Genomic DNA, 25,750 nt, shown 5'->3' with positions numbered 1-25,750 from the left:
CCTGTTGAGGTTATTTGTGGAATGGGTGACTGTAGCAGCTTTTTTGAAGATTCTGGAACAGTAGTTTTCTTCTATATATGGCATAAGACTTTTATTCCATTCAGTAATGTGGTTGGTTGTAGAGAAGTTGGAAGAAAGGCCAGAAATATCTTGTCTGTTGTTTCTAACATAGCTGATGTGTTCCTTTTGTCTCACTTCGAAGCTTCTAGACATCTGACCAATGTAGCTTAGACCACAGGAACAAGGGATGTTATAAACTCCTGCATGTTTGTAGAAAGGATTGAAATCTTTTGGTGATCTTAGAACTTTCTGGATAGTTTCAACTGGCTTGAAGGTCACTCTAATATTGTGTGGTTTTAGGAGGAGAGCTAGTTTTTTGGAGATGGTACCAACGTATGGAATACTTATAGTAGTTATATATTGGGCGTCATCACGTTGTCTTTGTGGTATATCAGAGAAGAGAATCGAGAAATTCAATCATTTGTATAATAATCTTATTGAGTCAAAACCTTCTATACCGGACAACAAAGTAATCGTTAACCAATCTAAGCACATACTAACTAAACCCGAGACTGCTATTCTCAAAAAAAGGCCTTCAATTTCACCTTAACACCTACTGTAATACCTAAAGTAGATTTCATCTGCAATTTAGAGAAGGCAATATCACTACTACCACAACTTACAGCTAATGACCTTAGATTGCAAAGCAGCATAATCCTCTTGTCTCCTTCAAGATCTCCTCACACTAATGTCACTCCTATGGAAAAAAGAACGCTACTCAACTTAAAGAACAACAAAGACATCATCATACTTAAGGCAGACAAAGGGAACAGCACTATCATCTTAAACACAAAAGATTATGAAGACAAACTCAACAATCTTTTATTGGATACATCTGTCTATAATGTACTTAACACAGATCCTACGTTAAATAACCATAACAATACCAATGAATTATTACGTCAGATGACAAACTGGGCTGCAGTTTTAATTAAACAGTTAAAATCTGTGCATCCTCTAACTCCTAGACTATACGGCGTTCCAAAGGTACATAAGGATGGCTCCCCGTTACACCCAATAGCGGATGGAATCAATTCTCCAACGTATTTACTGTCAAAATGTCTAACTAAAATTCTACAACAACACATCCATAATTCAGATACTTATATTAAAAACTCAACATTTTATAGAAAAATTAAAAAACATCTCTATCTCTGAAAATGATATGCTTGCCAGCCTTGATGTCACTTCCCTGTTTACCAACATTCCAGTGGTTGAAGTTATCAACATCTTAGACAATTTATTCCCACAAGACTTCTCTTTATTGTTTAGCCACTTTCTATCTTCTAACTATTTCGTATGGAAGAAAACAATTAATCGGATTGGCCATGGGCAGTCCCCTCTCACCCTCTTGTGTCGACTTATTTATGGAAGATCTTGAAAGTAAAATCTTATCTCAAATTAATCCAAAACCTAAGGCCTGGTTCAGATTTGTTGATGACATCTTTATCATTTGGAACCACAAAAAGGAAGAGCTATTAGATTACCTAAACAAAATCAATATGTTCCACCATACTATCAAATTCACACTAGATCTTGAAAAGGACAAACAACTACCATTCCTAGACATCATAATAAAGAAAAAAGAAAATAACAGTGTCAACTTATCAGTTTATAGAAAACCAACAAATACTGGACATTATCTAAACTTTAGCTCATCACACCACATCTCCCAAAAACTCAGCATTATTCATATGCTAAAGAAAAGAGCTATACAATTCACCACAGACTATAATGATCTACAAGAAGAATTAAATAAAATATCAAACGCTCTACTCCTAAATGGCTACCCTAGAGGATTTGTTAACAAAATTCTCTTCTCTGATATACCACAAAGACAACGTGATGACACCCAATATATAACTACTATAACTATTCGTACGTTGGTACCATCTCCAAAAAACTAATTCGCCTCCTAAAACCACACAATATTAGAGTGACACCTTCAAGACAGTTGAAACTATCCAGAAAGTTCTAAGATCACCAAAAGATTTCAATCCTTTCTACAAACATGCAGGAGTTTATAACATCCCTTGTTCCTGTGGTCTAAGTTACATTGGTCAGACGTCTAGAAGCATCGAAGTGAGACAAAAGGAACACATCAGCTATGTTAGAAACAACAGACAAGATATTTCTGGCCTTTCTTCCCACTTTTCTACAACCAACCACATTATTGAATGGAATAAAAGTCTTATGCCATATATAGAATAGAAGAAAACTACTGTTCCAGAATCTTCAAAAAAGCTGCTACAGTCACCCGTTCCACAAATAACCTCAACAGGAACCAAGTTAATCCTACCAGATATATGGAAGACTTTAATTAGATCAATAAACACACAAGAAATGCACTTCAGTGGAAACTACCAAATACATCTCAACAAGTAAATCATGTATCTGTGACACACATATTGTTTTACGCGCACTACTATTTTGTTATTGAAATAGAATTGTCAGTTAACGTTTAGCTTGTAATTTTCTTTTCTTTGCTTTCCTGATTGTACCCTGATGAAGCCGGCAAAACTAGTTGGTAATTAAATTAGTTATTCACCTACACTTGACCAATATCTAAATAATAGTTAATTTTCATTAATCTTTGTGGTCAAGAATTAACAATTTCTATATGCTATGTATCATTTTTAAATTCAGAATGCTGTTCATTTTTGTAAGTTACATTAGACTTCTATGCATACACAAAATGCCTTTAGTTGTGAAAGTCCTTAAAAATGCTGTATATCATAAATGAATGATGATAAATGTTATAGCTTGAGAGTAGCAACTGCAATAGATAGTAGACCATACAGTGCTAAATTTGTAGCTGGTAATATGCAAGAAGTAAGGTTATGACTTCCAATTTTTGTTGTTTTTGAGACAATTTAGATATGGATAGATGTATACTATCCATATCTACAATTTATAGCAGGTTCGAATCCCGCTGCGATCATGGATGTTTGCGATTTTCTTACCTTATGTACTACTATAACCTGTGATATGGCACAGCATGACCTTTGCTGTCCTTACACCATTAAAACTATAAATCATCATCTATAATTTAGATAAACATTTATGTTACATTTGCATAAATATTGATCTAGGATACTTCTCCTGTAATGATATTTAGTTAATGGCATGCTAAACAATGTGAAGAATTTTTTTTCCCTCTTTCAGATGTGCCGTTCTTGATTTTAAGCTATCAAAATCTCAGAAGAAGGTATTGAAGAGAATGCATAACTTCCTTGCGTATGGGAAAACTGCTGGTGCTGCTATAGTAAGTACAATAATATGTAATTATTTAAATTACCAACAGTAATTGTTTTCCTACTATTATTTTATATTCACAGCTATTTTTAAAGTAATTGAAAGTTAATGCCATTACTGCCTTTGATGGACTTAAGTTTTCTGGTAAAATGGAGTACTTAAGTGTAAGAACTAGAAAAGTCTACAGGTGGAGACCTTTCCATAGCCTTTTAAGGAATATTATAGAGAACCAACTAGGTCTTCTTATTGTAATGTCCAATCCTCATGTTCTTGTGGTGCACCCCATTAATAGGTTTCTAACTGAATACTTAATGAACAAGGACCAGCAGTTCAGGATTTAGCCAATCAAATCATCTTCTGTATGGCTGAAACCAAAAGATAATGGTGGTACATTAATGAATTTTCTAAATACCAACTACAAGATGTTATATTCAGGTAATGATGATCAGGGAGAGGATGCGGTAGGTATAGTATTCAATGCTAAATGGAAATATAGTTTTCTTGAATGGCAGGAAATTTCAGGTAGAGTAATATGGGCAAAGATCAAAATGGGGAATTGAATCAGACATATTTATGCCTATGGTCCCTGAAATTATACTAAGGAAAAAAGTGGAAACAATTTTGAATCATTAGCAAAGGCAGCTGATAAAAAGAAAAAGTTAATTCTTGTTGGAGATTTAAATTGCAGAGTAGGAAATGAATACGAGATGTATAGAAATGTGTTTAAAAAATTTGGAGAAAAGAGCAAAGCTAATAATAATAATGGATACCTGCTGGATTTCTGTTCAGGACTAGTTATTACTAATCAATGTTTTAGCATAAAGATGTGCATAAATTCACATGGAGAGAAGACAAGAAATTAGAAAAGTCTTATTCACTTTATTATTATTATTCATCTCTTCACACTGGTTCAGAACACCAAAATGTTCAGAGGATTTGAAAGAGGAAGTGAAGCGATCACCATTTAGTTTTGAGCAGTATAAAAATGAATATTATTATTATTATTAAGATAGAGAGATCTCCAGGGAGTCAGAGACTCATCGAGGGAGGCCACATACTACACACACCAGCTATCATACTTATTCTTGAATCCATTCACACTGCTTGCACTCAAAACATCCAATGACAATCCATTCCAATCATGCACCCCTCTGAGAGAAAAATCTAGCACTCACACCCTTCTTGGCAACCTTCATTCTCAGCTTCCAAGGATGCCCTCTCGTCCTTTCCCCACCCTCCATAAATTGAAAAATTCCATCAATTGAAATCCTGTATGATCCTTTCAGAAGTTTGTAAGTCAATCATATCACCCCGCTTTCTCCTGTTTGCTAGTATCTACAGTCTACAAATTCTCAGTCTGTCTTCATAATCAGTATTTCCACAATCTTGATATAATTTTTAATGCTCTACTTTGTACTCTCTCCAATATATCAGAATCACAACGGAAACCAGGAGACCAGACCTGCACACAATAGTCCAAGTGAAGTCTTATCAAGGCCTTGTAAAGAGGCAAAATAACATCCTTATCTTTACGTGTGAACATTCGTTTCGGCATTGCAATTATCTTTTGAGTTGTATTTGCAATCTTTGCCACATGGCCCCTAAACTTCAACTTCCTATCTATTAACACTCCAAGATCCATAGCCTCATCAGTTTCTTCTAGCCTAATCCCACCAATATAATACGACATTGGATATCTAATCATGCCGAAGTGCATTAATGTCTTTACATTTACTGACATTGAACTGACACCCATTTTCCCATGCCCACAATTCCAGCATATTCAAATCATTCTGAAAAGACTGCATATCAGCAGCATTCCTGATTACCCTACCTATCTTTGCATCATCAGCAAATAACTGTATGTCGCTTGTGAAATCTTTCCCAATATCATTAATGTACAGATTGAATAACAGTGGACCAAGCACTGATCATTGTGGTACACCACTTGTTACCTTAAACCTTGCAGAGTCAGATCCCCCCGTATAACACTTTTTGATATATGTCAGTCAGCCATCCTCTTATCCATGCTAATATTTTATATAGCCCAAACCCATTTTCTCCAATTTATGCAGCAAACTGCCATGCTGTATTCTGTCAAAAGTCTTAGCAAAATCCAAAAGTATCATGGTGTATCCATTCCCCTGTCTCGTTCAATGGTAACATTGTTATAGAATGTAAGCAAGTTGCTAAAACATGACCTTCCCTTAGTAAACCCATGTTGTTCATTGCAAGGTAGAGATTCACTATCAACCCATTTCTGAATGCGAGCCCTAACTGATTTTTCTAAAATCTTCACCACCACTCCTGAGATACTAATTGGTCAATAGTTCGATACATTGATCTTTGCACCACCCTTATGCAATGGAATTATCATACATTCCTTCCATTCCTGCAGAATCTTCCCTGTTCTGAGACTCATTAAACATCCTGATCAAAGGAATGATCAATTCAGCTGAATACTCTTTTAGCACACATGCTGATACTCCATCAGTCCCTATTGCTGAATTCTTATTCAGTTTGTGCAACAGCTCTAATACCTCGGCTTCACACACCTGCATTTCTTCATCCAGCGAAGAGGTAACAGTGAGCTCAATGTTGCGTTCACTAGGTTGATAGCTTTTAACGAAATGGTCACTCATTAACTGAACAACCTCTTCTGCATCAGTAACCCTCACTCCATCTGGATTTAGAACAGTTATTCTTTCATATTCATTCTTTCTTTTACTTGCAGCATATCGATAGAATTCTTGTGGGTTGTCTTTTGCATGCAGAGAGCCAGTTTCTTTTCATAACCAGACTTTGCTTTCCATACACATTGTGACTATTCTAGCCTGCTACTTATAATGTTCATAACAGACGTCATCCTTATGCAAACGATATTCCTTCCACATCGTCCTTTTCTTACGAATCTCTTGCTTAATAAGATTACACATCCATTTGACTCCTACTCTATTTATTCTTCAAACTCTCGGGACACATTCTGATATTGCATCATTTAAGTATTGTTTAAATGCTCCCCATGCACTGTCGATATTCTTTCCATCTAGCAACCGATCCCATTCCGCTAAACTCGGTATTCTCCTCAGTTGGTCATAATTTCCTGCTTTGTAGTTCAGCATGCAATCTTTTCTGAATGGAACATTCATAAACTTAGTCACTTCCCAAGTGAGTACCACATGATCACTGTTACCAACTCGAAGCAGAATAGTTACATCTTTAACTGAAATGCCCTCTGACACTACAATGAAATCTAACACTCTTTGACCTCGAGTTCCTTCTGTCACATGCTGCTTGAGGAAGTTGTCCCGCAACAGCTCAATAAATGTATTTTCATTCTTCTCATGAGATTCTACTGCTACCGAATCAATATTTGGATAATTAAAGTCTCCCATTATGATTACTCTTTTCGCGCTCACCTTTTCTATTTGGTGATGCATTTCTTCATCACCAGCAACCGATCCACCAGGTCTGTAACAACACCCCACTATGTAATTTGTCTTGTTAGATTCCACCTCACACCAGATGGCTTCAAACTCATTGCTACATGAAATATTGTTAGTAGTATTACTACATTCATAGGTCTCAACTCTAACTGGATTTAAGTCACCCAATATCATTAGCTCGCCCCCTCCTATCCACTCTATTCTTCCTAAAAGTACTGTACCCATGACACTCGATACCAGTTAGTAGGTCTGATTCTGATAGCCAGGTCTCACTAATTCCTACAATCTGAGGTCGCAACATATTGACTAAGGCAACAAACTCTACCCCTTTGTTTCTGATACTCCTAGCATTCATGTACAGACATAATAATCTACCTGCATGTTCTTTTGTATACTCTTGTTTGCAGTCTGCCTGATGCAGTTGGATAACTTGGAGATCTTTATTCTTCTCTAATGCCTTACACATGTAGACATCTTTGCACACATATGATGAGTCCGAACCAGATGAACACAAACCCAAAATCATTCTTGCCTCATTGACATTTCCATGACAAAGCCCATTCCCATCATTAACAGTTATATACCATTGTCGCGCTTACACTCACATTCACATCATTCCTCCCTTTATAATTTAGTTTCCTTGACTCTCTGTGTTAGGTCTCATACCAGTTATTAGTTTCTCAGACTCCTGATACCAAACACATTCATATCATGTTGATAAGAGAAATAAGTTTAATAAAGATAAAAGTGGAGCATCTTTCAGAGGTGAACTGTATACCTAAGTATACAAATACCACTGAAGAAAAAATAAAAGATTTTCAGAACAGTAATCAAATCTCAGAGAGACATGTGGTGAAATTGTTTTCAAAGATAGAAAAATCAGAATGCTATGTTGAACTGAAGAAGTTAAAGAGGCAGTCATTGAAAAGAAGAAGAAAAACGTATCGAAAGTTCTTAGAGCAAGTAAGTCAGCATGTACTCTGAGAGAATACAGAGAAAAATTTAAGAAAGCGAAGTAATGGGTAGAGACTAAATACTAGCTGCAGGGCTCTTTGCTTGTGCCATTGCTAATTTGTATATCATTGATGTTGTAAATGATTTGAAGGAAAATATTGCATCATTTGTTGATTGAATAGTGTAATAGTTGTCATGGCAGTGTAGAGAACATGCAGAATGATTTAAATAGGCTGACAGTATGAGCAAAAGATAATAGGTACAGTTTAATGTGGAAAAGTGGACAGGTATGCATTTTGGGATAAAAAGATTACACACACACACACACACACACAGTGTGCTACATTGAAGAAAGTGTACTCCAGGAAATTGATGAAGCTAAGGATTTGAAGGTATTGGTAGATAGAGAGTTGTAAGTTTAGAACATTATTATTAACATCCGACCTCCATAGAGTCAGAGACTCATCATGGGAAACATATTGTAATAGTGGCCTAGGTAGCTCATAGAATTGCTTGGTTATTGAAGAATGCACTAACATGCAGCGATAGTACAGTTTTCATTCCCATTTGTAAGGCTTTGATACATCTACATCTGGATTACTGTACACAGGGCTGGTAATCTGAGTTCCTTGTGGATGAAGTGTGGAGAGGATCCAGGGACAAGTGACCAAGATGATGAGTGATCTATAATGTAACATATGAGGATAGATTGAGAGTTTGTGGTTTAGTTTACAAGGGTTGGTTTATAGGTGTACAATTGGTGGGTATGATAAAAACATTTTACTAAAAGGTTTTATATGATTGATACAGAGGAAATTTTCCAGTATTTGGCTAGAGAAACTAGTACAAGAAGTCATCTCGTTGGAAACTGAGTAAGAGTATGATGGTAAAGGCCTCAGGACTAGTTTTTCCTCTTGGAGAATAATAAATGAGTGAAATGGATTTGCCAGAGTATCTTGTAAGTGCTGAAGTATGGTAGTATAAAAGTCTTACAGTGGCTGCACTGCATAGTTCAGAAAGCCTGGACAGTGGGACGAATTCCTGATGATTGGAATAGAGCTCTCATAGTACCCATATATAAAAAGGGAAATAAAACTGAATGTGAGAATTACAGAGGTATTTCCCTACTGAGTGTTCCTGGCAAGATCTATGCAAGTATACTTGAAAAACGGTTGAGAAGAATTGTGGAAGAAAAGCTGGGTGAAGAACAAGCTGGATTCAGGCCAAATACAGGCTGTCAGGATCAGATCTTCACTTTACGACAAATAGTGGAGAAATCATGGGAATATAACAAAGATCTATATTTAAGTTTTGTCGATTTGGAAAAGGCATATGACAAGATGCCAAGAGAGAAGCTATTCAATATGTTACAGTTATATGGTGTCAATGGGGCATTATATCAAGCAATACTTAGTCTTTATTTGAGTTGTAAGTCAGCAGTTAGAATTGAAGGAAGTACAGGAAGATGGTTTAATGTTAAATCTGGTGTGAGACAAGGATGTACATTATCCCCTCTGTTATTCATTATCTATATGGATCACATTATGAAGGAAAGTGGTATTAAACATGATATCAAAATTGGAGATGTTAATGTCAGCTCTTTGCTTTATGCGGATGATGTTATACTTCTAAATAAATCCGCTACAAGTCTGCAAGATTCTCTGACTAAATTGAATAACTGTTGTAATTGATATGGTATGAAGGTCAGCAATAAAAAGACAAAGACAATGAAAATAGGCAGAATCATTGAAAATGTCAACTGTGTTGTGAATGGAGAACCTGTGGAACAAGTAAAACATTTCAGCTACTTAGGCACGATTTTTAGTGAAGATGGTAAATTAAATATAGAAATAGACAACAGAATCAGCAAAGCTGGTATGGTGGGAAGTCAATTGAATAAATTCATATGGAATAAGAGAGAAATTAGTCGGAACACTAAATTAGCTGTATACAAGACGGTGTTCAAACCAGTTTTAACTTATGGATCTGGGAGCTGGGTCAGAAGTTAAATACTTGACCAAAGACTAGAGACTACAGATATGAGAGTCCTGAGAAAGATTATAGGCGTGAACAGATGGCATCAATGGCAATATCATATTAAAAATGAGAATATTAGGAAAGAACTTGACATTGTCAACATCCAGGAATGTGTTAGCAGAGCTAATCTCAAGTGGTATGGTCACTTAAATAGAATGGGAGAGAAAAGATTAGCAAAACAAGTGTTCTCTGCCAGGTTGGCAGGAAAACAACCCAGAGGAAGACCAAGATATAGGTGGATTGATACGGTACAAAGTTCCTTAGACGATAGAAATATAAGATCTGATAATGTTGGAGTCTTGACAAGTAACAGACTGATTTGGAGGAAAATTGTAGATAGGAAGTTAGTAACGATGTAATTTTTTCATGTAGTACTATCATATCCTGTACACCCCTTGAGGGTACATGTCAGGAATTTGATGATGATCTTGTAAGTGCTTTGTCGGCGAATGTGTTTAAGGAGATGTATAAGTATTGTGTGGATGGTCTGGCCCTCCCACCTTGAGTCTTCAGACTCCATGGAGATTTGCATGCAATAATAATATAAAATAATAAGCTTAAGAAATAAATAACCATTTTGAAGAAAATAAGACATTAATTTCTCACTGTTTTGATTCTTGTATCAAATTCATCCTCATTAGCTTACGTGCAACATCTTTATATAACTCAAAAGCAACACTTAAATATCAGGTAAGCTAACAGAAAAGAAAAAAAAAAATTGTCCACTACTAGTCTACTTCTAGTCTGTTAGTTTCTTGGATTTATTTTTTTTCCTCTGTAGTTTCACAGATGCTAAAGGTCACGAGAAGATTAAGTTATCCCAAGAAAAGAAATCTCACCTTGTCTAGTGATTTAATAGTTTCTTTTATTGTTGTTGTTGTAGTAGATAATGCAGGAAGTTTTGCTTTCATCAAAGTTTGGCTATCACATCACTGCTGAAGCATAGTTTTGTGATTATTATTATCCACCCCATGGATTCAAAGACTCATCTCCGAGGTCCGTTTGTCATACACACAGCTCATCATACCTTATCTTAAACACATTCAAATTCTTTGCAGACACATACACTCTCAAGCAAGGAATTCCAATCATTCACTATTCTGCATGCAAAAAATGTGCTTCTCATTCCCTTGTTCACACCCTTCTTATACAGCTTCCAGGAATGACGTCTTGTTCTTTCCCAATCTCCCATCATTTTATGAAAATCCTCTTCAACATTGATTCTATAACAACCTCCTTACCAACTTGTATGTCTCTATCTTATCACCCCTCTTCCACCTATCCACTAGACTGTAAATTGCATCTTCTCAACGTTTCCTCATATTCAACATTCTATCAGAAAATACCTTAGCCAGTTGCCTCTGGAAAACTTCTTTCCTACATCTTTTCATCCTTTTGAAAACCTGGTGACCAAATCTGTGCACAATAGTCCATATGTGGCCTAATCAAGGCCTTATACAATGGAACAAGAATCTCCTTAGTTCTTTAAGTTAGTGTCCTCTGCATCATTCCCAGAATTCATTGTGTTTGTCCTCACAATTTTGGTACTGTGACCTCTAAATTGTAGATCCTTATCCATCATCCCAAGATCTCTTATTTCCTCCACCTCCAACAATATATCCCCACCAAGTGTAAATTCTACATACCATCTTTGTTTCCCAAATTTTAAAACCTTACATTATTTAAATTAAGGGGATATTAAATCCCACATTGTTTTAAAACCGAATAAGAAACTCAAAGACTACTAGCTTGAGCTAATGCAAGTAGTCCAAGTACGTAGTACAAACTCAGGCAACTCACAGCAAAGGTGGTAAAGCTCTGATCGCTATTCTTGGTATTTTCCATAATGTAAAACACATTTCCTAGGAAATGTATGCTGTTATTACATTATGGTGGGAGGTCACTACCCAGACCAGTTTCAACCTTTATTGAGGCTTCATCAGTGAGTAGCTAGACCAAATTAATACCAAAGGGTATAGCGAAGAGAACTTACATACTCTGTTATACGAGTTGTCAAAAAGGTGCACCCATTAAGTTACTTAAATATAAAGAGCCAATTGGCTTCATTTCACGATATAAACATTATTTAAATTAAGGGGATATTAAATCCCACATTGTTTTAAAACTGAATAAGAAACTCAAAGATTGGGATCAGGGAGTTTCATGCCGAATATAGTATAATAAACTATAATAGTATCGGCAACTACTAGCATGAGCTAATGCAAGTAGTCCAAGTACGTAGTACAAACTTGGGCAACTCGCAGCAAAGGTGGTAAAGTTCTTATCACTATTCTTGGTATTTTCCATAATGTAAAACACGTTTCCTAGGAAATGTATGCTGTTATTACATTATGGTGGGAGGTCACTACCCAGACCGGTTTCAACCTTTATTGAGGCTTCATCAGTGAGTAGCTAGACCAAATTAATACCAAAGGGTATAGCGAAGAGAACTTATATACTCCGTATATAAGTTCTCTAAAAGTTCTCTAAAAACTTATATACAGAGTATATAAGTTCTCTTTGCTATACCCTTTGGTATTAATTTGGTCTAGCTACTCACTGATGAAGCCTTAATAAAGGCTGAAACCAGTCTGGGTAGTGACCTCCCACCATAATGTAATAACAGCATACATTTCCTAGGAAATGTGGTTTACATTATGGAAAATACCAAGAATAGCGATCAGAACTTTACCACCTTTGCTGCTAGTTGCCCGAGTATGTACTACGTACTTGGACTACTTGCATTAGCTCACGCTAGTAGTCGCTGATACTTTTATAGTTTATTATACTATATTCGGCATGAAACTCTCTGATTCCAATCTTTGAGTTTCTTATTAGGTTTTAAAACAATGTGGGATTTAATATCCCCTTAATTTAAATAATGTTTATATCGTCGAAATGAAGCCTATTGGCTCTTTATATTTAAATAAAATCTTACATTTTGCAACATTGAAGTGACATCCCCACTCCTATGCCCATTTACTCAATCTACTCTACTCCTAATAGTTTGTCCCAACTTTGCATCATCTGCAAACAACTGAATACCCCATCCAAATTTTTCCTGATATCAATAACATACAGGTTAAAGCATCCCCTGAGGCACACCACCAATGACTATCATCCTCCATTGCTCACCCATACACCACTTGCTGATACCTAGTAGATAGACAATCTGCAATCCAATTCACTAGTTTAATATCCAACCCAATCTGCTCTAGTTTGACTATCAACTTATCATGTGGTAATCTATCAAAAGCCTTTGCATAATCTAAGTATACTACAGTGTAGCCATCTCCTTTGTTCAATGAAGCCATCATATTATTGTAATAAGTAAGTAGATTACTAAAACATGACCTCCCTTTAGCAAATCCATGCTGTCCATTAAATATAATACCACTGTTGTCAACTCAATTCTGGATCCTGGTTCTCACCAGTCTTTCCAACACTTTAACCATAACTGACACACAGATAGGCCTATATTTTGATGCTTGAGTTCTGTCACTTCCCTAATGAAGCAACACAATCTTGCCTTCCTTCCTCCTTTGGAACTTTATCCAGTGCAAGACTCATATTAAACAATTATGTCAAAGCAGATGTCAACTCGCTGGCACATTCCTTCAGAATGCATGGTGATATATTATCAAATCCCACAGCCTTATTAACATCAAGTTTGCTTAATTCCCGAGATACCTCTTGCTCACTTAGGGTCAGTCTCTCCTCCTTATCATCCACTGTGTCAAACTCTCCATGATGTCATATTCACAAGAATGAAAGACCTTTATGAACTGCTCATTAAATATCTCAACTATATCCTCTGCAGCAGTTTTTCTTATACCATTTTCTCCAATTTTTTATTTATTCACCTGGGATTCCCATCCTTTTTTTGGGGGGGGGGGTTTGAGCCTTCCTAATGAGGGATTAGGTATGTGTATTTTATGACTGTAGATCTGTGTGTGTGTGTGAGTGCATGGGGCTGGTTTGCCTGTTCTGAGGGATGAAAATCTCAAGTTTCTGTGTGAAAAAAACCCTCTACCCCCCATGAGACTGGCTAACTCACCTTTAGTCAAAGGAGACCAGATAAAGGTTTTTCACATTATGGACAGGAATCGCACCTGGGGCTTTCCGATCAAATGGTTATTTTCTCCCATCCTGTTATACTTTTTTTTTTTTTTTGCTGGCTACATGTCGAAAGAACTCCCTAGAATTTTTTATTTATTTATTTATTTTTTTTTTTTTGCTTCATTAGCTAACTGCTGCTTATACTTCACTTTTGCTACCCTTACCAAACCAATTCACCCTCCTTGCCATTCTTTGTAATCCTCAGGGAATTAATCCATAATGAATTTTTTTTCTCTGTATCACATGCTTAATCTCTTCATCCATTTCACACCTACCTTATTTAACCTTCTCACCCTTGGAATACATTAAACATTGCTTCTACTAAATACTTCTTGAATATCACCCAAGCAACATTACCATTATTACGTTACATTACATTATTATTATTACGTGTAGCTCATCTCATCGAGGGAGGATACTCTACTCTACCTCGTCAAATACCCTCTCCACTAATACAACACTACTACATCAAAACCATCTACCGCCCTTCATTGCCAAGGACAGTATTTTTTGTCTGTAAATTGCGTGTGTTCTGAAGGCCGATTTGTCTATGCACTGGATGAAAAATCCGAATTTTCGAGAGAAAAAAACCTGCTACCTTCATATGAGATCGGCTAACTCACTTTCAATTGAAAAAGGTCCATAAGAATTCCCCTCATAACGACGATGAACCCAGATCTTTTCCAGCCAAAGGGCGCAATGTTCTGCTGTTCTCCAATTGCGCTAAGGAGGCATGACATTGATCTTCTTTCCAGCAAACTCTTCATTCTGCTACACCTGGGTGTAATTCCCATCCATAATGTGAAGAACCTTTATATGGTCTCTTTCGACTAAAGCTGAGCTTCTCATAACCACCAGCCTTATAGTTCCATGTACCCTTTCCTCACAGAAGTCCTCACACTGAAAAGTTCTTGGCTTCGACCATAGATGGTGACACTATTGACAAGATTTCTTTTTTCTTAATTGTACATCTGTCATAAGCATCCATGTGAAATTGCAAGTCATTTTATCAAGTAGTTTGTTTTATACAGCGGTCTGAAGCAAAAGTGTTGTCTGTATCCCTTGAAATGGATAAAATTGAGTATCGTGTGGTTATAAAATTCTTTGTAAAAGAAGGTTTAACACCAAAAGAAATTCATTAAGGTTTATGCGCACTCTTCTCTTTCGTTTTCGACAATTAAGAAATGGGCTGCCTAGTTTAAACATGGCTTTACCAACCTTGAAGATCATCCACTTGAACAACATCCAAAAAGTGTAACAACACCAGAAATCATTGATCAAGTGCACGATATGGTATTGGATGACTGGCAAGTCGGAGTACGTAAAATTGCTGAGACTATAGGCATTTCAAAAGAACATGTAGGATATATTTTGCATGAAGAACTGCAAATGAAAAAGTGTTGTGCAAGATGGGTATCGCACTTGCTCACAGCAGATCAAAAACACTCGCATGAAAATCTCTGAACAGTGCTTGGAGCATTTTAACAAGAATAAAACTGATTTTGTGCATCGATTTATGACTATGGATGAGACTTGGATTCACCATTACCCACCAGAATCCAAACAGCACTCAAAACAGTGGACAAAAGCCGGTTGTTCAGCGCCAAAGAAGACAAAGCTGGTTCCATCAGCAGGAAAGGTCATGGCATCAGTGTTTTGGGATGCTAAAGGCAGTTTTTTTTAATTAATTATCTTGAAAAGGGTAAAACAATAACCAGAGAATATTATTCCAATCTTTTAACCAGACTAGAAGAAATAATTTGGTGAGAAAAGACCCAGTTTGCAGAAGAAAAAAATCATCTTTCATCAGGACAATGCACCTGCCCATAAAGGTGTTTTTGCAGTGGGGAATTAAGGGATATGCACTATGAATTGTTAGAACATTCATCCTATTTCCCCAGATTTAGCTCCCTCTGACTTCTATCTCTTCCCAAAACTAAAACTAATCCTCACTGATCAGCATTTTTCTTCAAATCAGGAGGTGATTGCAGTTGTAGAGGGGTATTTTGCAGATCTTACTGAGAACCACTACAGGGATGGAATAATGGCTCTGGAGCATTGCTAAAATAAATGTATTAGTCTTAAGGGAGCTTATGTTGAAAAATAAAAATAATTTTGAAATTATAAATTCGTTTTTTTTCTATGTTAGGCCGAGAACTTTTCAGACCACCCTCATATAATGACATCCTCTGATGAGATGATCAGATTTAAGACTCTCAATTCTTGTGTGTGTCCTCTACTACATACTGCCTGAGGTAGTTGTTTCTCAAGAAACTCATTTTCTTTACTTGCAGTTGCTATCTCTTCATTCCAATTTATATTGCCATAATTAAAATTGCCTATAATGATCACCATTTTCTTATTTGCTTGGATGATTTGCTTATACATTTCTTGGTCATTACCCTCCATTTTATCAGGTGTATAGTAACATCCGACTAAGTATTTCATTCTGTTCACCTCTATCTCACACCATATTGCCTCGAAACCACAATTCCCCCCCCTTCCATCTCTACCTTGTATGGACATAGTTCTTTTTCTAAATAGTACTGCACCTCCTTTTTTACCCTGTTGCAAAAAACATCACACTGTTCTATTCTCTATTCTTGTCAGGATGTCATCCTCATCCAGCTAAGTCTCACTTATTCCAACAATTTTTGGGTGAACAAAATCAATGTAACCATTTCATTTGCCTTGTTTCTTATACTTCTAGCATATGTATACAAAAAACATAACAGCTCATTCCTGGATTCGATAACAAATTTTACTGATATCATTTATTAGATGTAATTTCTCCATACTTTCCTTGAGGCATTTATTTTTCTCCTTACTCAGCCCATAACCTTCTTCAAATCAAACTGTTTTCCCTACACCTCACATCATCCCCTTACCTTTTTGTCTATGCATGTATTCATATCCTGTTGAATGAAGCATCAACCTTTCTCATGCTGTGTTCCCCTGTCCACTCTTGAGTCTCCCTATTTCCCTGTTTATCTTGCCAATTTGCTCTCTCATTCTCTATACTCATGCTACCCACTTCTTCATTAATAAGCACCACTTCAGTCTCTCCGTCTTTACTCTCCTGCTCTTTCACATTGCTTCTTACTTGATCAGATTCATTCTCTGCACTCATTACTCTACCATCCAGCAGCCTCTCTGAATGACTCACACCAAAACCATTCAAATACAGTCCATCACTCTTGTACAGTTCAATTCATTCTTCAAACTCATTCCACACATTAACAAACTGCACTCTTTTCTCCTTACACATTTTCACTAACATATCATTCACAATCTTTGCTCTCTGCCTTATTTCATTACTGTCATATCTGGGCAACACACTGACCACCTTTCTTCTCAGACTACTATCTTTTATACTTCTCAACAACCTCCTGATAATCCAATCTCATGTTTTCCTTGTTCCCAGTCAAGTCATTTGTTCCTATTACACTACCAACTCTTTTGCTCGCTTACTCCTCATATCCAGCACCTTAATCACTCTATCATTTTACTGCTAGGAAAACAAACCTTGTGCATCTTGTCCACACCTCTAATAATTGAATCCTCCATACAACACCACTCGTGGGTCTTTGTCTTTCATACTGACATCATTCATTTTCATCTTCTTCACTCTTCCATACATATCTACAATTCTTTTAATTTCACTCAGCATCCATTTCATCTCTTGTCTCATCTTAACCAACTCAATTTTCAAATCTTGCATCATTATCACACTCTCATTCACTTTCAATTTTATCACCAGTCATGCACGCTTGTGCGCCATCAATGCACTTGCCACCTTACTGTTAATTGCACACTGTTTTTCAGCTTCCACTACATTTGTATTGCTTTTGTCATTCTTACTAACATTGATTGTTAAGTTCATCATATCATTCGTTCACTTTTTCAAAACATTTTTACCAATTTTTGCTGCTTTTTACACTGTCTCTTTTTACTATCAGACAAGCACTCATCCTTTCTGTGACATTCTCACTACTAACACCTTCAGTTACCAATGTGTTACCACTTATCAAGTGGTAACACATTGGTAACTGAAGGTAATGTGTTATCACTTATCAAGTCCTCATTCAGATCACACTTCATGTCCACCACCCTCCTTCCATCAAAATCAAAATTAAACTGTTGTAAAGACAAAGCTGCTGCCATCTTTCCTTTGCCAGTTACTATACTCCACTCTAAGGTTAATAATTTTGTAAACATACTTAAACGCCCAAGCACTAGAAACACTGCAAGCGCACAACTTCTATGGCAAATCTTACTCACTTATTCACGATGAATTAGTCAAAATACTTATCTGAAATGGGAGCCTTCTTTATGTGAACCTTCCAGCAATTTGCTACCTGGTGCCCAATCAGATCAAGATACATTCAACTCTTGCTACAGCAAACACCTCCATGATTCATTCACTCACAGTAACAAACTACTGTAAATCCTGACCATAGCTCCATAAGTATAATGCTGTGCAAAAAGAAATACTCGATACCAAACTGTCCCTCTATAGCAACCGTTTTTAGTAGTCCTGAGAATCGACTGTATAAGGCTAGGTAGATACTCTGGGAGTTTTTATTTGTGAAGAGCCTGATTTGTCAGATTGGAAAGAGAAGTGCTTTTGTCATCAGTAAAACTATAGATTTCATGTGCACTCAAATGTAGAATAAGTCAAAGGTATGGTTTTGTGACACCCCACAATTAGTTTTGAAGTTCAATGATAAAGATCATTCTAGCACCACATGTAGTGCACAATTGGAGAGAAATGTGGTAAGCCAGTTGCAATAGGCAGAAGATAGATCCTAAAATGGAAGCATACTTAGGAGGTCTTGGTACAAAGACCAGTGAAATGCCTGAGACATCAAGAACAACTGCTTCAGTCACTTCAGTGACATTATTGCTTCATCACATCATCACTTCAGTTACAGCCAAATTTTTCCATGGCATTTGCCCAGAGTGGGTGTATAAGCAATAATATCTGCTGTGGATTGCATGAAATCCATTCTAGTGAGCATTTATTAGTTGGGGGAGAGGGGGGGGGGATTACCATGTAGTGTAGAAGTTAATTGTATGAATTTATGCATTATTTTAAGTAAAATTAAAAAAATGATGTAGTTTGTTTGTACATCACAAATTTTCTGAAAGAGGGATGAAAAGGGTAAAATTGCTGTCATTATTGTTACCTGACACCGCCAGGGAGTCTGAAGACTCATTGAGGGAGGGCACCTACTCTGCAACTCTGTCTCCACCACTCACAATCCACCAACTACAACGAACCACCACTACCATCATCACTATCCCAATGCCATCTACTGCCCAAAACCACCACTAGTATTTTTACAGACAATCACAAACTTTCATGCCCACGTAGGATTTGAACCTACAGCCTTTTTGCTGGAGAGCGGATACTCTAACCACTCATCCAACCAGGATGAGTGGTTAGAGTTTTTATTAAATTTTTTTAATAAAACATAAAGCAAGTGCGAAGTTAGTTTTATTATTATCACATGATACCTCCAGGGAGTCCAAAGACTCATCGAGGGAGGGCACCTACACTACAGCAATTCATCAACTACAACAAACCGCAACTAGCTTCATCATTTATACCAATGCCATCTACTACCCACTACCACTTGTATTTCACAGACAATCACAAACATCCATGCCCATGGTGGGATTCGAACCCGCAGCCTTTTGGCTGGAGAGTGGATATGCTAACCACTGGAGAGCGGATATGCTCTTCAGTGGTGCTGTCATCTGCAAAGCTTTGAATGAGGTTTTACAGTCAGTGAGAAAAGAAAAATGTTGATGTACAGTTGGAAAAGAATAGAGCCTTGAGGTAATCCGATATTAGTGAAGTGTGAAATTTCTCCACTGTTTCTTGCTGAAACAAGATAGGAAGCTCTCCGTGCATTTGCAGAGTACAGCAGAAAGACCATAGAATTGTAGCCTGCCCAAGGAGGCCTTTTGTAAACATGATCAAGTATCCCTGGTTTCTCCTCATAGCATTTGGCTAAAGGTGAGTAATCCAGATTTCAGGTATTACAAATTTCTCTTTATGAATATTTAATTTATTCTTCATATCCTTTTTCCTTTTCTTTTAATCCATCCTTGTATTTCCAGTCCTTGATTAGTCAGAACCAATCTCATAAGATAAGATACAGAATTTCTTACAAACTCTGTATTGCTTATCCTATAATACATTGAAACTGTTCTGCTGTCTTATTCTCCCTATACCATTTAACAGTGAAAGCAAGAAAAAAAGAATCCACGAAACTTTTTTTGGATAGTGTATAGCATTCATGATATAAACTTAATGGATAAATAACCATTTTAGAGAAAATAAGGTTTTTTAATTTCTCAACATTTTGATCCTTGTATTATTCAATTTCCAACTGAATGGAATATAAATATTAAGCCCTATTTAATCCTTTCTGCATCTCAGCATGGTAAGAGATTTGAATAGGCAGTGTGGGCAAAGAATGTCAATAGTGTCAGAAGGGCCACATCACTATGCCCAGCTAATGCAGGGGACATTGAGAGACTAATATTAGCAGCCTGTCTCATGATGTAAAATTATCTTTCTCAGGAAAACAATAATGTGAGAATTACATTATTGTTTTCCTCACAGAGTAATTCTCACATTATTGTACTTAAAAAAGGATTGTGGAAGGGAAGCTTGGTGAAGAACAAGTTGGACTCAGGCCAAATAGAGGCTATCAGGATCAGATTTTCACTTTACGACAGATAGTTGAGAAATCATGGGAATATAACAAAGATCTGTATTTAAGTTCTAGATCTGGAAAAGGCATATGGCAAGGTGCTTAGAGAAAAGCTATTCAAAACACTACAGTTGTATGGTGTCAATGGGACATTATATCAAGCAATACTTAGTCTTTATTTGAGTTGTAAGTCAGCAATTAGTACTGTTGTATAAAGTAAAATTTCCGGCCAACCTGGCAAAGTGTTCTTTGTCAGGTTGGAAGGAAAGAGCCCCGGAAGAAGACCAAAATATAGGTGGATTGATACAGTAAAAAGTGCCTTAGAAGACAGAAATATAAGATCTTATAATATTGGAGTCTTGACATGTAACAGATTGATTTGGAGGAAAATTGTACATAGGAAGTTAGTGATGATGTAAGTTTTTCATGTAGTACTATCATATCCTGTACACCCTTTGAGGGTACATGTTAGGAATTTGATGATGAGGAGTAAAACAATAAAGATTGCAACTGGAACCAGCGGATTGGACAAGGAAATTGAAAACTTAGCAGTGATATGATTTAAAAATAACAACTTGCAATGTAAGATCATTAAATCAAAAAGAAGGTGAACTAATTAAAGAAATTAACAGAAGTATTAAATTAGTATCATTATCTAAAACTTAGAACAGAAAAAAGGAAAGCATAAAACCCAAAATTATGTAATAGCATACAGTGAAGTAAGGAAGAAAGGACAAAAGCAGGAGTGGCAATAATACTACATAAACAGCATCAGTTAAATATAAAAGAATGTGACTACATATCAGAAAGAATCATTCATATGTGATTAAAGATGAAAGGGCATACAATAAATTTCGCAGATGTTTATAGTCCTGAAGAACAGAAACAGAAATAAATACATTCTATAAAGAATTACAAGAAACTAGATAAAATAAAAGAAATAAAATCTTGGGAAATGTATCTAAAGTAGACGATATAATAACAAATAGAAACATTAGATCTGAAGAAATAATTAATATCCGAGCTCTGACATCAGTCGATATCAGAACTGATCACACATTACTTAATGAAAATTATGATTCTGGGAGGGGAAAAAAATCAGTCAAAAAAATAACAGATTAATAAGATTAAAGAAAAAAGTTTAAGGTAAAACTGTTACAGGAAGAAAGTATTAAAACAATATATCAATGAAAAATAGAAGAGCAGTTGGTACTCAGAGTAGATTAAACTATTGGCACAAAAGAAAAAAGAAGCCATTTTAGCATATCATCTAGATAAAAACGATGAAGAAAAGTATAGCAGATGCAAAAGCTTAAGAAATGAAACTAGTAACAAAATCTGGAAAATAAAACAAGAATTCTGGAATTTACTAAAATAAAGAGTCAAATAGCTTCTGGAATAAATATTCACAACAGTTTGAACTTGACTTTGATAGCACACAAATATGGAGATTAATTAGAAACCATACTCTTAACTGAACGAAAATGTGTTGGGAAGAAAACTTTAATAAATTGTATGAAGATGAAGGAAAAAATAATGTTATCTGAAAACCAGAAAGATTGTGAATGCATAGAAATAACATTAAATCACAATATTTTAAGAAAAAAATGAGAAAAACAGCCAGAATGAGTTATTAAAATACAGAGGAAGAAAAATAGTAATTCAATTAACTATGCTATTTAAAAAAAAAGTGTTTCTTAAGATATAAATACTAGATGAATGAAGGACAAATATCACAATGCCAATTTTATAAAAGTAGATAAAACAGATCCAAATAATTACAGAAGGATCAATTTATTACCAACCATCTGGAAAATCTGTACAAAACTTATCCAAGAAATGATAAATGAATCTCCAACATTAAATGATGACCAACAAAGTTTTAGATCTGGAAGATCCTGCAGATATGCAATATTATTGTATCCAATAAAAAAAAATAAAAATAAAAAAAAAAACCCAATATAACACTCCAGTTTTTATTTGCTTTGTAGCCTTACATAAAGCGTTTGAGTATAAAATACAAGGTATTTTAAATATAATAGTAAAAAAGGAAAATAAAAACACAGATAGTAAAGCTTATCAAAGATATTTATATGGATAATAGATGTGTAATAAGGTAGTGCTTGTAATGAAATAAAAGAAAGTAAAATGAAGGAAGGAAATAGACAGGGTGATTCATTAATTTCTTGACTGTTTAATGTTTTAATGAATGAAATAATAACAGAACTAAAAAATAAGCTGAATGGAAGAAACATTAATAATGATATAGAAAATCAATAAAGATGTAAGATAGATATAGAAGATAGTGATATAGTAAATGTAATCTGCCATGCAGATGACAATAATGGTAACTGACACAGGATATATTTTACAAACAAAAGTATTTCATTTCCAACAGATTTGCCAAAAATATAATATGGAAATATCAGAAATTGAAAAAACGCAAAACATGTGATTATTAGGCAACCAATCAGATGTAAGTTTAGAAAGAAATGAATAAAAAAATAATGGTAACAAGATTTCTGGATTTAAACCAGTGGTTCCCAAAGTGGGCAGTGCTGCCCCCTTGGGAGGCACTGGAATGATCCAGGGGAAACAGTAATAGCCTCATGAGCAAAAGGGGGCGGTGAATTGAAGTAAGAGGGCAGTGAAAGCATAAAGGACAAAAATTAAGTGCTGAAAAAAATATATCATGAAAAATTTGATGATATAACTGTTGTATAGCATAAGTAAAGGTCATATATGGTTGCTTATTTTCCAAGGAAACATACCAAATGCAAGTTATGGCTGATTGGCATCGAAGTCCGATGACAGGTCTTAACAAGCAAAATGTTGGCAGGCACATACTTTCAAGTGATCGGGATTTTACAAGTCCAGTATGCATCAGCAGGAACTTGTTCACTGTATAATACTATAAATATGTGAGACTTATGAAATCAGTTTTAGATTGTTTCTGAATTGTGTGGCAAGCAGTTAGCAATTTGATGTAATGCATGTTCGATACCTAGTCAGTACCTTACTTATACGGACGCAAATTATTGTTGTTCCAATAAAACAGCTGGTTTTATGTATTTTTTACCTTTTCTTATAAAAATAATTTGGTTTAGATACATGAAAAATTGCATTCTAGCAATATGGTAAATTGAACTTTTTTTTTTACAGATAATATTATGGCTGAACCCAAGAAGAAATGTAGACAATATAATATCGAATATTTGAAATATGGCTTTATTCAGTCGCCTACAAACAAAACATTACCAATGTGCCTTGCGAAAAAGTTTTTTCAAACGAATTTGTGAAGCCATCAAGACTAGAAGAAAATTTGACAAAAGTTCATGCTGATAAAAAAGATAAGGATTTATTGTATTTTCAAGCACTTGAAAGAAAAATTTTTGAAACAACCAACATTGGCAGGTATTTTTTCAGCAGCATCCAAACTGGATGATGATGATGATGATGAGTTACCCGCTTCTTACAACATTTCCTTACTGATTGCTAAATTGGGAAAACCCATAATGTTGATGAAGAACTAATCCTATTAGCTGTTGGCGAGGTTATACGCACTGTACTGCACAAGCCAGCCTCTGATATTATCAAGAAAATTCTTTGAGCAATAATACAGTGCAACGAAGAATTGATGAAATGGCCCAGGATGTTGAAGACTCATTATGTGAGTATTTACAAACAACCCAGCTCTCTATACAACTTGATGTGTCTACTTTGCCAGGATATGAAGCCTTTTAGCATATGTATGATACATAAAAAAAGAAAAAATTTGCCAAGAATTATTATTTGCTAAAAATTTGCTAACCTACATTAAAGGATGATATTTCATGTATTGGAAGAGTTTCTTAAAGAAAAAGAAACTCCTCTGAATAATAACTTGTCAGTTTTTGCCGATGGTGAGGGTAGGGTGATGGTAGGGCGCTAGCATGGTTTTATTGCATATTCAAAGAGGTGGTGCCAAATGTATTCATTGTACATTTTGCACATTGTACATTGTGTGATTCATTGTCAACATTTAGCTGTCAAATACCTGAGTGATTGCCTATACATGTCATTGCATTATTTAATTGCAGCAGTCATCAAAATCAAAAGTCATTCATTGAATGACAGATTGTTTGGACGACTTTGTATTGAAAATGATGAAGAATTCAATCACTTGCTGCCCCATAGAAGTTTGTTTTGGTTATCAGAGGTGCCTGTTTGAATTGATTTTATAAACTCTTTGACTGAGTGCTACAGTTTTTAGAAAACAGAGATCATTCTTTACAAGCCAACTTAATTAATTTCAAAAGTGACATAGTTTATTTGACCATCTTGTTTAACAAATTTAAAGAAACAAATCTACAGCTCCAATGAGATGAACTGAATTTAATAAAAACAAAAGCATTATTTCTGTGTTTGTCAAAACTTGTCCTCCACAAATGAAACTTAGGATGAGGAGAATTCAGCCAATTTCCAAATCTATCAATAGTTGAAAAATGTGATGAAGATGTGCTCAGCTATTGGATGCTTTCCATTGTGATTTCAACCAATGATTTAAAGATATTTCTTGAAATGAAAATACTTGATTGGGTTTTGAACCCGTTTTGAAGTACAAACCTGTGTTTGTACTTGAAAACGGGTTCAAGAATCTTTACAGTTACAAGAAGAACTGATAGAAGTAACAACAAATGAATTGAAATTAAAATTCAAAAATGAGTATCAACAGTTCTGGTTGCAAAAGCAGATGCCCATACTTTATCCTGGATTGTGGACTGTAGTAAAGAAGTTTTTAATTGCATTTCCATCATCATATTTAATGTTAGTTAGCATCATTCTTAAATCACTGATTGCAGTGATTTAAGAATGATGCTAACAAATATTGAGCCAAATATCAATAAATTGGTAGCATCACACCAGGCTCATCCTTCTCATTAAGATTGTTTTTAATATTAGTGATCATTATTTACTATTTTATGTGCAATTTACGTTTGTTTTCTTTAGTTTATTAGTGTTATTAAATTTTCAGCTCCAACTTTTCCTGGTTACATGCAATTTATGTTTCTTTTGTTGATTTCACTAAATATTTTTAACATTTCAGTTCCAAGGTGTCTTATTTCCAAACTTCAAAAATCTCTACTGGATGCATAATAATACACAAATTTG

The 25,750-nt window shown here is 35.4% G+C and overlaps 1 protein-coding gene across 3 annotated transcripts in view; it reads left to right on the top strand.

Moving 5' to 3' along the window:
* The window catches only part of Ate1 (arginyltransferase 1), a 244,589-nt gene that overhangs the window by 42,021 nt on the left and 176,818 nt on the right, over positions 1-25,750 (top strand). For all 3 annotated transcript variants that reach the window (XM_090412357.1, XM_090412358.1, XM_090412356.1), the window contains exon 4: positions 3,226-3,325. In XM_090412357.1, the coding sequence (XP_090268483.1) occupies positions 3,226-3,325 (100 nt within the window). The remainder of the gene's footprint in view (positions 1-3,225; positions 3,326-25,750) is intronic.

Source organism: Typopeltis vanoorti, chromosome 22, assembly GCF_054136105.1.
Source record: "Typopeltis vanoorti isolate ZY-2024b chromosome 22, IOZ_Tvanoo_1.0, whole genome shotgun sequence".
NCBI lineage: Eukaryota > Metazoa > Arthropoda > Arachnida > Uropygi > Thelyphonidae > Typopeltis > Typopeltis vanoorti.
The sequence above is the reverse complement of the archived record's forward strand: the minus strand, read 5'-3'. Positions and strand labels throughout refer to the sequence as shown.